The sequence below is a fragment of the Raphanus sativus genome, chromosome 1 (assembly GCF_000801105.2).
Source record: "Raphanus sativus cultivar WK10039 chromosome 1, ASM80110v3, whole genome shotgun sequence".
In the NCBI taxonomy this organism is placed as follows: domain Eukaryota; kingdom Viridiplantae; phylum Streptophyta; class Magnoliopsida; order Brassicales; family Brassicaceae; genus Raphanus; species Raphanus sativus.
In genome coordinates this window covers 1-11,385 of record NC_079511.1, presented here as the reverse complement: position 1 = coordinate 11,385, position 11,385 = coordinate 1, and the positions used below count along the sequence as shown (strand labels likewise).

Genomic DNA, 11,385 nt, shown 5'->3' with positions numbered 1-11,385 from the left:
TTGCAGCTGATGGAAACTCAAGTGGTTGCAGCCATCGGTCCACAATCATCAAGCATCGCTCACATGATCTCCTACGTAGCCAACGAGCTCCACGTACCTCTCTTGTCATTCGGAGCAACGGATCCAACCCTCTCCTCTCTCCAGTACCCTTACTTCCTCCGCACCACTCAGAACGATTACTTCCAAATGTACGCCGTCACAGACTTCGTATCCTACTCCGGATGGAGACAGGTCATCGCCATATTCGTCGACGACGAGTGCGGTCGCAACGGGATATCGGTTCTTGGCGATGCACTGGCCAAGAAACGCGCCAGGATCTCTCACAAAGCTGCCATCACGCCCGGTGCGGACGCTAGCTCCATCAGAGACTTGTTGGTCTCTGTTAACCTGATGGCGTCTCGTGTCTACGTCGTCCATGTGAACCCTGACTCTGGTTTAAACGTCTTCTCGGTGGCTAAGTCTCTTGGAATGATGGGGAGCGGTTACGTTTGGATCGCAACGGATTGGCTTCCCACGGCTCTTGACTCCATGTCCCCCGTGGATACGGACACGATGGATCTCTTGCAAGGAGTGGTTGCTTTTCGCCATTACACAACCGAGAGTACCATGAAGAGGCAGTTTATGGAGAGATGGAAGAGTCTTAGAGCGAGAGAAGGTCTCAACTCATATGCATTGTATGCTTATGATTCTGTATGGTTGATAGCTCGTTCCCTCGATGTTTTCTTCAGACAAAACAACAGAGTGACGTTCTCCAACGACCCGAATCTGCATAGGACAAAGAGTAGCAGTCTTCAGTTATCAGCACTAAGTGTGTTCAACGAAGGAGAGAAGTTTCTTGAGATCATACTCCGGATGAATCACACCGGCGTCACAGGACCAATCCGGTTTGATTCGGAGAGAAACCGGGTTAACCCGGCTTACGAAGTTCTGAACATAGAAGGCACAGGTCCAAGGAGAGTAGGCTACTGGTCTAACCATTCAGGTCTTTCAGTGGTGGCTCCAGAGACCCTGTACTCAAAGCCTCCGAATACATCTACAGCAAACCAGCGTCTCTACGGAATCATATGGCCAGGGGAAGTGACTAAGCCTCCACGTGGATGGGTGTTTCCTAACAACGGAAAGCCTCTCAGAATAGCAGTGCCTAACCGCGTGAGCTATAAAGATTACGTCTCAAAGGACAAGAACCCGCCTGGTGTCAGAGGCTACTGCATTGATGTCTTTGAAGCTGCGATCGAGTTGCTTCCTTATCCTGTTCCAAGAAACTATATATTATATGGTGATGGGAAGAAGAATCCTTCTTATGACAATCTGATCAATGAAGTTGTTGCAGATGTAAGTAGCAGCTACGTTACTTAGTATGAAGCTTTTCAAAAGATGTTTAATCTGTTTTGTTTTCTCTCTTCAGAACTTTGATGTAGCTGTTGGAGATATAACGATTGTTACAAACAGGACAAGGTTTGTGGATTTCACGCAGCCGTTTATAGAATCAGGGCTTGTGGTGGTGGCTCCGGTTAAGGAGGCTAAATCTAGTCCTTGGTCGTTCCTGAAACCATTCACTATAGAGATGTGGGCTGTCACTGGAGCCTTCTTTCTCTTCGTTGGAGCCATCGTCTGGATTCTTGAACACCGCTTTAACCATGAGTTCCGTGGCCCTCCTAGGCGTCAAATCATCACCATCTTCTGGTTTAGCTTCTCGACGATGTTCTTCTCTCATAGTAAGTAAAGTTTTCCCTCAACAAGATCAGTTGATTCATAGTGGAGCTTACTTTTTTACTTTTTGATCTTTCAGGGGAGAACACGGTGAGCTCACTGGGGAGACTAGTGTTGATCATATGGTTATTCGTGGTTCTGATCATCAACTCTAGCTACACGGCTAGTCTCACTTCGATACTGACCGTGCAGCAGCTGACATCTCGAATAGAAGGAATAGATAGCTTGATAACGAGCAACGAACCAATAGGAGTTCAAGACGGTACATTCGCTAGGAACTATCTGGTCAACGAGCTTAACATATCTCCTCATAGGATAGTTCCACTGAGAGACGAAGAACACTACCTTTCCGCTCTTCAACTCGGTCCCAAAGCCGGAGGCGTGGCAGCCATCGTTGACGAGCTTCCTTACATCGAAGTCCTTCTGACAAACAGCAACTGCAAGTTCCGTACAGTGGGACAGGAGTTCACACGCACAGGCTGGGGTTTCGCGTTCCAGAGAGACTCCCCTTTAGCTCTAGACATGTCGACGGCTATCTTGCAGCTGTCTGAAGAAGGGGAGCTGGAGAAAATCCACAGGAAATGGCTTAACTACAAGCACGAATGCTCGATGCAGATCTCAAACAGCCAGAACTCTCAGCTTTCGCTCAAGAGTTTCTGGGGGCTGTTCCTTATCTGTGGCATCACTTGCTTCATAGCGCTCACTGTCTTCTTCTGGAGGGTGTTCTGGCAGTACCAGAGGTTACTACCGGATACTGGAGAGGAGGAAAGGGCGAGCGAAGCGACCGAGGCGTCTAGATCAGGGAGAGGGTTGCGAGCACCGAGTTTCAAGGAGTTGGTGAACATTGTGGATAAGAGGGAAGCAGAGATCAAGGAGATACTGAAACAGAAGAGTAACAACAACAAACTCAAAAGTAGCCAGAGTGGAGCTGGGTGCTCACATTCTCAACATAGCGAGATTCCTTAAATAGAGAGATTTCAATAATCTTGTTTACATGACTATTGTTAACCTATACTTAGGGGTAGATAAAAATTATCATAAGATTTTGTAATAGCAAGAGTTCAAGGAACCGAAAAGCCAGAGATAAACTGTATATCTTATTCACCTTATCAGAGTATATATATTTCATTCATATAGAAGATTGCAAGTGAACAGAAATATAAGAAGATGATAACTCTCCAAGTATCAATTTTGTTAGCATTATGACAAAACAAGAGGATGTGTGGCTGGATACAAACCACAGTTCTTGGCGCTTATATTCTCAGTTTGAAAAGTTCGAAGAAAATAATAAAAGAGTGATAGTGTTACTCAAGTTTTGCATCTCTTTTTGGAGGTTCCAAGTCGAGGTATGTGAACGGCTCTGTTGGTTCCTCTCTGCAAAAGGAAAAACAATATGAACAGCTCAGGCACTAGTACTGTAGTACACAAGGACGATTAAGAATGAATAAACGGCTTGAAGATCTAATCTTATACTTAGTGAGCCAGAAAGACGAGAAACTGGTTTTAGCAGGTCTAAAAGCGGAACAATAGCTGGTGGATAAATAAATAAACGAAGAACTCATAAACTGTCAGTTCTTTGAAAAAAAACTAAACGTTTCTGCAGCCTATTATTATCTAACAACACCTTGATGGTATGGTATGCACATACCCTGGCTTAGAGCGCATGCATCGGTAGAATAGCTTAAAAGGTCCCGGAACCGTCTTGAATGGGTTTCCCTCAAAAAACGCCTGCAAAAAATTTACGAATGCTAAGATCAGGAGGAAGAGTACTAATGTATAACATCCCCCCCCCAAGTCAAGCAATTTAAAGCTCTTTCAATTGCAGTTCAACACTGTGTATGATGGCACAAGCTTTTCACTAAAATAAGGATTCATACAAGCCACAGTGGATAAAGTAAGTAAATTTATAGTTCCTTGAGCAATTCTAACAATGATTAAGTAACATAACCTTAGAGAAGAAAAAAACACTTAAAATTGATTCTCTGATGTTACAAGCCAAAAACAAGAACTTTACGGAAAAGAAAAACGAACTTTAAAATGAAGGAACCTGTACGACGTCCTCGACACGATCGTTGCAGCGGTGAGCTTTGGGCTCTCGGTGACCTTCCGGTAAACCCCATGGACTCTCTCTCCTCGGCACTGGTCTCGTCTCGCTCATCGTTACGTTTAAACCAACCACTTGATTAAACCGGTGTATATAATCAAATACTGTACTACTATATTTGACCACTTGACTGAACCGGAAAGAAATACGATTTGAATTGAACCAGCGATTTATTTTCTGTTAGTTAGTTCGGTTAAACTAAACCAATAATTAAAATCAGTTATATATAGCAGTCAACGACGCTTTCGGAGCTCAGATTTCGAATCAATCGGAGAAGACGAAGATATGGGAGCAATCGGGAAGCTGATCGATGCGATCCTATTCGTATTCTTCGCTCTGATAGCGGTTATCGCGCCGCTCATCGACGGACAGACGGCGCTTCCCAAATCAATTTTCCCGCCTTTCCTCACCGATCTGAAAACCGGTTACATCGCCGAGTTCGGAGACTACTTGCTCATGGAGAAGCCGCATTTCCTCGTCGGACTCGTCTGGCACGAGCTCGTGTTCTTGTGGCCGCTCTCCATCGCTAACGTCTACGCGATTCTCGCGGGAAAATCGTGGTTCGGTACCACCTGCTTGCTTTACGGAGCTTCCCTCGTCGCTTCCATGGTACGATGAGGAACAACATTACTCAAACGTATAGTGTATACGTTGAGTTTGAGATCTTAACTTTTACAAATGCAATGACTAATGAGATCTGTATGCTATGTAGTGTAAATGTTCTAAAAGGAGTTTTTTTTTTTTTTTGTAATGTTGCTCAGTGTGAATGATATATAGATTACGGTTAGCAGTGTTTCTTGGTGGAAAAGATATTTATTTTCCTTGCAGTGGTAAAACAATAATTAAAAGTTGAACTGCATAGTTTGTTTTTTTTAGGGTGTAATCTATTATCTATGTTTATTATATCTGCTCTGCGTTTTTGTGGACCTAATCGTTTGTTTGACAACTGTGTGTGTGTTTGTGTGTATCTTCTTCTTCTAATGTATTTGTCTCTGTGGTGATCTTTTAGGCTGCAATCCTTGGAGAGATGATAGGTTCGGGGAAGGCATCTGAGAGGTTGCTGTTGATGTATGTTCCTTTCATGGGTATTGGGATTCTTGCGGTTCTTCGTGGTTTGGTCTCTAGTTCAAACAAGAGCTCCGGATCGGTTGGAAAGAGATATACTATTATGCCTAGGAGAAAGCTTGCTTGAGGGTGATGTTCTCATTTGATAAGTTTTTATTTTTTTATCTCTTTTCTTTATCACATTGTGTTGATTATTTTGGGATTCTGTTCAAGCTATTTTTTTTCTCTCAGCAACAGTTAATGATAGTGTTTCCTTGGTTGGAATCAAATTCATGCTTGGAATCTCTGCTTCATAACTTAAAAGGTAACCTAAAAAGTGTGAGCTTTTTTTTTGATAAACCAACCTCCATAGGCTTACAAAGCAAAGACAAACATCAAAGTCTTAATAACTAGAAGACAGAAAGAAGAAACACAACTGTGACACAAAAACACTAAGTTTATGCAAGCATCTGTGACCTTATAACTTTTCTAATCCAGTATATGTTGCAGGGGAAGTCAATTCCCGAACCTCTTAAAACCATTTGCATTTTACCCTTTCAAAGTAAAATGTATTTTCACTGCTTAGGTTTTTCACCTTACTCAATGGTATATCTTGTGAGGTTCGCTCTTGACTCCTCCGCTTAACACCAAAAACAAACTCTATTCAAACCGATGCCACTCTCTTTTGTCGCTATTTTTCATCTCTTATTCCTGCAGGAAGAACCAAACAAGTATGATCACATAAAGACGTAAGAACCACACAACAAGAAACCACTATAACTACCTAATGGATGTTTTTGCTCAAGCAGTCTCACAAGACATGGAAGCTTTGATCCTCTCAACAGTGCAAGCAATCAAATTGTTCACAGTTGCAACAGAGCCAAGCGACAGCTTTGCCGTTGGAACAGAATCAACCAGAATCTGAAAAGCAACGGTCAACAGCGACCCTCCTTCTCCTCCGGCAGCTCCACCATTTGCATTGCCATCAGGAAGAATAGCAAAACCTGATGGAAGCAGAGCCACATAGTCCGGGTCACCTCCATTAAGCACTATGTTCATGGCTACAATATCCACTGGAGCATAGATCACAAAGGAAGCTGTAGGATCAGTGCAGCTCTCTTGTAGAATCAGCATATTGCTCTGGCTAGAGTTTGCACTCTGTGACATAAATAAAAAAAGTTTCAAAAGTATGAAGCCATGATCATATGAATTATATAACAAAGAGTTACAAACAAATCCACTACTCACATTCACCCGGAGAAGAGATACACAGTTTCCTGTGTCCCTCCCATTAGCAATATGTGCCATTTCTTGCACAACTCCTCCATTTGACAAAATATCCCACTGCAAAAAAAATCTCATTAAGACTCTACTCAAAGTTGTTAGTAGTAACTAAATAAAAAGAGTTACCTCATTTCTTGAATTCTCATCTCTGAGGAAGTCAAAGACTCTCTTTGGAGGAACAGGGATCCAAAAAGAAGTGGCTGCACTAAGAACAATACCAGGAGGCCTTCCTGGATCATCCACACTCTTCCTAGTCATCACTCTAACATCCTCAGCTCCTGTACCGGACAATGTAGTCCACGTGTGTGCGGTTGAAGCACTCACTCCTGCACAAAAGCTTATAACCATCCGCTCAGACAGTTTCAACATGCTCCTCCTCCCTTCTTGGTTAGTTATCACTGCACATTTCATCAAATATTAGTACTATGACTCTGCTTCTTGATAAATTCTGAGAAAGTACTTGTGTGGTAAACAAACAGTATATGTTTATACCGCCAACTTCTCCTGAAGAAATGTTTGTAGCCATGACGCTAGCTAACCGCTCACATTGGCGGTCAAGAATAGCTACCCAACGCTTAGCACCAAAGGCATGACCAGTACAAACCATGTGTTTATACAAGTCATGAACTCCTCTGTCATCAACTTCCACATGTTCCACCCATGTCACCTGTTACATTAAGAGAGACATTTTAAAAATTACATTTATTCCGTACATATAACCTAATGTTTTTTTATTTGTTGTTACCTTAGAGTATCCATTTGGCATCTCTTGAATCAAACATCCAGAAGCTCGCCTCCTGCATCTAGCCGGTGGATTCGGCTGGAGACTATCCAGGGAAATATCGACAACCGCCCAAGAACCATCTGCTTGTTGTTTACAGTAACGTGCGAAGTAAGTTTCGCGGGTGGGGACTAACGGTGTTGGAACTTGAAACTCTGCACTCATCTGACAAAACAGAGTGGGTTGCTTGAGTTCCAAGTTATTAGGATTACATTATTACAAGAGAGTAAGTAAGACTCAAAACTTACCACTTGCAGAGCTCCGTTATAGTTTCCTGCAACCCCAGTTGATAAAACAGCTAATGTCATCGCTCTAGACACCATCCCCGCGAAAACAACCGACCATTGATTCTGCAACAGTACCATATCAATGTTTGAAAAAAAATCAAAACATATAATAATAGACCATTACTAATAATATATAAAAATGAAAATGTTTATTTACCACATCCATGAGAATCTCAACAATGTTAACATGATTCATGATCACAACCACGCTTTCTCGTGAGGCTTCGGTTCTAAACCCAGCCGGTTTAGGTCCGATTCCTCTAGGAAACGTCCTTGCATATTCTTCTTCATCTAAAACCAAACTTTTCCACAAAGGCTCGTCCACTTGAGCCATCCTCATGAGCTCTTCCATTGCAGCCACGGCTAAGTCGATGATCAGCGGTTTGTCAGATTCTGTTGGTGCAGTGATGGACTTGAAGAGATCGGTTGGGTTGTTTCCATAAACATCTCCCCCAAAGTTTCCCATGGCGAGTTCTAAGGGACGTGGAGGAAGTGGAGGTGGAGACATAAGTGGATAGCTTGAGACTGGCTTGCCTACGTATTTGGCTGCGATGGCAGATATTCGATCGATCTAGATGACAAACAAGAAGATAATTTGTTTTATATAATATAGTTTGGGTCACAAGAACAGAGTAATTAATTAATTACTCTGTCCATTTCTTTAATCTAAAGTATGTTTTAAGCTTTATTGATATAAACTTAGAAATATATGTTTTCAAATGTTTCAATGTGTTATTTTACTACTCTGAGTATAATTAAAGTGAATAAAATGTAAGATATGATCAATTAATATCAACATATATACCTCTTCTCTTAAACGAGCATTTTCGAGACGGAGTTGATGTTCGTCGAAGGACATTTCTCCAATAACCGTTGGACCACCACAGTTAGGACATGAAGCATTGGCAAGAGCCTCTCGATATCTAATGTTGTCTCCTCGAAGCTTTTCGTTTTCCGCCCGAAGATGCGAGTTCTCGTGCCGCTCGTGATGATTCTGCAAGAATAAATTCATTTTTTTCTGTTGTCTCCATAGTTTTTTACATAATTTATTGTTTTTTCTTTGTTTTGTTGCTGTTGATCATTTTATATAATTAAACTAGAAAACTATGGAGTACAATCATGAAGCAACAATGGTTTTTACTAAAAGAGGAAAAGTATATGCATATATACACATGATACACTTGTGTACACGTTATGTGTTTCACCGTATTTGCATAACGTAAGCACATGAGTCCAAAACGTTTCTGTCTATACATTATGATTCTAACTTAGCGCTATTAGTTTCAAAAAAAAAAAAAAAAAAAAAAAACTTAGCGCTATTAAATGGGCAAGTTGTTTTCAACTAAACAATTTTTCTATGGCTGATTTCGCCAAAAAGATAGTTCGGCCAAAGAAGAACTTTTCAAATTAAGAAACCTAAGTTAATTGTTTTAACTACGTTTAAAAATTCTGCCAAAGTTCTACTAGAATCAATGTAGAATTTTTTTAATCAGACATAACTACATTTAAATAACCTGCCAAAGTTCTACTAGAATTAATGTAGAAACTATAAATCAAACAACAAAAATCCACCCAAAAGCTTGTCATTTGTTAGGCCTATATTATATTATAGAATTCCCTAATTTTCTTCTAAAATTAATGTGATTGAGATCAGACGCAATTATGCAGGTCTAGCCGTCTGAGTATAACATAAGGCTTTCAGAATATTTATACTTTGATATAGATCCACAAGTATATAAATGATCATAAGTATATTATACCTTCATTTGGGTGCGTTTGTTCTGGAACCAGAATTTGACCTGAAGAGGTTCCAAACCCAGTTCACGGCTAAGTTGTTTCCTTTGCTTGTCATCCGGGTGAGGACACTCTTTGAAGAATCTATTTAACAACCAAAATGATAATACTAAATTAATGGAAAAATAAAGTTATGAACTAAAAACATGAAATTTGTAATATGCATATACGCTTCCATCTCCTGGATCTGAAGTTGGGTGTGTCTATGATATCGTTTCTTCTTATTAGGATGATGATTATCTTGATCGTTTCCTGATCCTCCTTCTTGATTCTCACTTCCCGATTTAGTATTCGCACTGTCGAATTCCTCGTCCCGTAGAAATCTTTCATTGTTATTGTTGTTGTCTTCATGGTTGTAGTTGTGGTTGTTGCTATCTTCGTTGTTCATAGCCGCAAGAAACATATTTGGCTCGAACATCTTTTTCTTATACCGGAAATTGAAAGCAAACCCTAATACGAAAAGAGTAGAAAGTTTTGTCAGATACTAAAAAGAATTAGGGTTTCTTCTTGGGTACAGGAATCAAGTTAATAAGAAGAGAAGTTTCACCAAGATTGTGAAAAAAATATGGCAATACTTTTTCCACGTCAACAACTTTAATCTTTTTGGAGTTTTCTGTCTTTCTTATTGAAGATCTTACAAAAGGTTATAGGCAAATAGAAAAACGAAGATTATGGAGATGCTGGTAGGAATCAAAGGACCCACTAATTGAAAGCAAGAAAGAAGACCCTTTCGAAAACATCACAATCATATTAATACGTTATTAAATGACCAACCCAAAATAATGAATTTTACATACTACAAATTATTCAAATCTCCCAATCTTTTTTGCCTTAAGAAACTATCAAGCACGCTAAAATGAAAAACAAAATTGAAACTGATTCAAGAATTATATGTAGTGTAAATGGAAATCATTTGGTGACTTGATAACGAATTTTTGATTTAGAGAAAGCCATTTAAATTCCATATTCTAATAGAATGGTATTGGATTTCATGAGGAGAGAGGTTGAAAAGAGAAATGTTACTCATTTTGTTCAAAGCAAATTAAAATGAGCAAGAAATAGGTATACAAAAAAAACTCTCTATCCAGTTTATGAAACACAAAAAACATTATTTTGTGAACAAAATGTAATTAAATACTATAATCATTAGCAGACTTTTAAACAAGGCAAACTTTACAGGAGAAGTGTTAATTTGCTATCTTTTTGCAAACTTTTCAAAAAATTAAAATGAAAAATAGTATATGTCTGTGCACGGTGCGGCTGACCAACATTGATGTTATTACACAACTTACAACCAACGTGACATAAGGCCTGGTGATGTATTTAATTTCTCCAGCTGTTTTTTTTATAATCACTACCGTATATAACGTTTTTCTTTTACAAATATGTGGAATATTTATATATAAACACGTTTTTATATATATTAAAACAAACGTATATCATAAAGAAGAATCACGAAGAGAATACAAACCTTTAACCTTCTTCCTCTAGTGTTGTCTTGAGAAATAGTACATCTTAATCAACTAGATAAAAAATAAACAGATAATATTAGAAACTCGGACGGAAAATAGCTATCAATTAATGTTAAATAATGAAAATTAAGACTAAAATAAATGACAAATCCAACATACACGATATATATTTGGTTATATAATCCTCATGAAAGCGAGTCTTATGAAGAGGATAAAAAGATAGTGTAATGATCAAATACATTGGACAAATGAAAAAAGGTTTTATTTAATATTAATAAAAACATATAAACCCAGAAATGATAAGGTCTTCGTGACATACATTGCTAGGAAGACGCGACGAAATCCTAAAGAGAGAGAGGAGTGTATCGATGTGTGGCCTGAGATTTGTTTGTCGGAAAACCGGAGATGGTTTTGTACTGATCAAGCAGTTTTTAGGCAAAGAGTTTGAAAGGTAGGTGCAAATCTGGGAGGAAGAGAGAGGAAAAATTGGGAGATGAGAGTAATGGCAGAGAGTATTGAGAGGGTGCAATGAAATTAAATGGTGAGAGTGGGACACTTTATTATCCTACACGCTTATAGAGAGCGAGGGAGAGGAGAGAAAGACAAAATTTTGTTTTGTTTAAAATTTTTATTATATAATATTGTTTGTATTATACTAGTATAAGTTAAAAATAAGATATAAAAAAATTATCTATATTTATGCTATTATTTGTGAATTTATTATATAGTTAAAAACGAATTTATATAAATAATATAAATGAAAACAAACCAAAGTAATCTTTGTATAGCTACAAGCCAATACATCACCTGCACGATAAAATTAAATAGGTAATATCTCAAATCTAAATAGATATTACGTTTTGTACGTAATTTAATTAACTTTAAATTGCTTTAAAATTAACATTTTCT

General features: G+C 38.9%; 4 protein-coding genes across 5 annotated transcripts in view; 2 read left to right on the top strand and 2 right to left on the bottom strand.

Moving 5' to 3' along the window:
- LOC130512607 (glutamate receptor 3.4-like) overlaps positions 1 to 2,694 on the top strand; it is a 2,933-nt gene extending 239 nt beyond the window's left edge. Inside the window, exons 2-4 of the mRNA XM_057010761.1 lie at positions 7 to 1,332; positions 1,406 to 1,715; positions 1,790 to 2,694. Of these exons, the coding sequence (XP_056866741.1) occupies positions 7 to 1,332; positions 1,406 to 1,715; positions 1,790 to 2,676 (2,523 nt within the window). The 3' untranslated portion in view covers positions 2,677 to 2,694. The remainder of the gene's footprint in view (positions 1 to 6; positions 1,333 to 1,405; positions 1,716 to 1,789) is intronic.
- A 252-nt stretch (positions 2,695 to 2,946) lies between these two features.
- Positions 2,947 to 3,868, bottom strand: LOC130505429 (uncharacterized). Its single transcript, XM_057000045.1, has 3 exons — positions 3,758 to 3,868; positions 3,359 to 3,438; positions 2,947 to 3,084 (listed from the first exon to the last, which is right to left on the bottom strand). The coding sequence occupies exons 1-3, from the start codon at positions 3,866 to 3,868 to the stop codon at positions 3,015 to 3,017; spliced, it is 261 nt and encodes an 86-aa protein (XP_056856025.1). The 3' UTR covers positions 2,947 to 3,014.
- A 213-nt stretch (positions 3,869 to 4,081) lies between these two features.
- On the top strand, positions 4,082 to 5,156 carry LOC108819119 (uncharacterized). Its single transcript, XM_018592141.2, has 2 exons — positions 4,082 to 4,423; positions 4,824 to 5,156. The coding sequence occupies exons 1-2, from the start codon at positions 4,100 to 4,102 to the stop codon at positions 5,004 to 5,006; spliced, it is 507 nt and encodes a 168-aa protein (XP_018447643.1). The 5' UTR covers positions 4,082 to 4,099; the 3' UTR covers positions 5,007 to 5,156.
- Positions 5,155 to 11,007, bottom strand: LOC108819218 (homeobox-leucine zipper protein HDG2). 2 transcript variants are annotated; one of them, XM_018592251.2, is made up of 13 exons: positions 10,796 to 11,007; positions 10,476 to 10,527; positions 9,175 to 9,454; positions 8,971 to 9,088; positions 8,016 to 8,204; positions 7,368 to 7,781; positions 7,172 to 7,273; positions 6,888 to 7,088; positions 6,635 to 6,809; positions 6,269 to 6,540; positions 6,107 to 6,202; positions 5,643 to 6,016; positions 5,155 to 5,569 (listed from the first exon to the last, which is right to left on the bottom strand). In XM_018592251.2, the coding sequence occupies exons 3-12, from the start codon at positions 9,420 to 9,422 to the stop codon at positions 5,660 to 5,662; spliced, it is 2,172 nt and encodes a 723-aa protein (XP_018447753.1). In that variant the 5' UTR covers positions 9,423 to 9,454; positions 10,476 to 10,527; positions 10,796 to 11,007; the 3' UTR covers positions 5,155 to 5,569; positions 5,643 to 5,659. The 2 variants fall into 2 exon arrangements, with proteins under 2 accessions (XP_018447753.1, XP_018447825.1); XM_018592323.2 differs by lacking the exons at positions 10,476 to 10,527; positions 10,796 to 11,007 and adding an exon at positions 9,552 to 9,701.
- Positions 11,008 to 11,385: the final 378 nt, after the last annotated feature.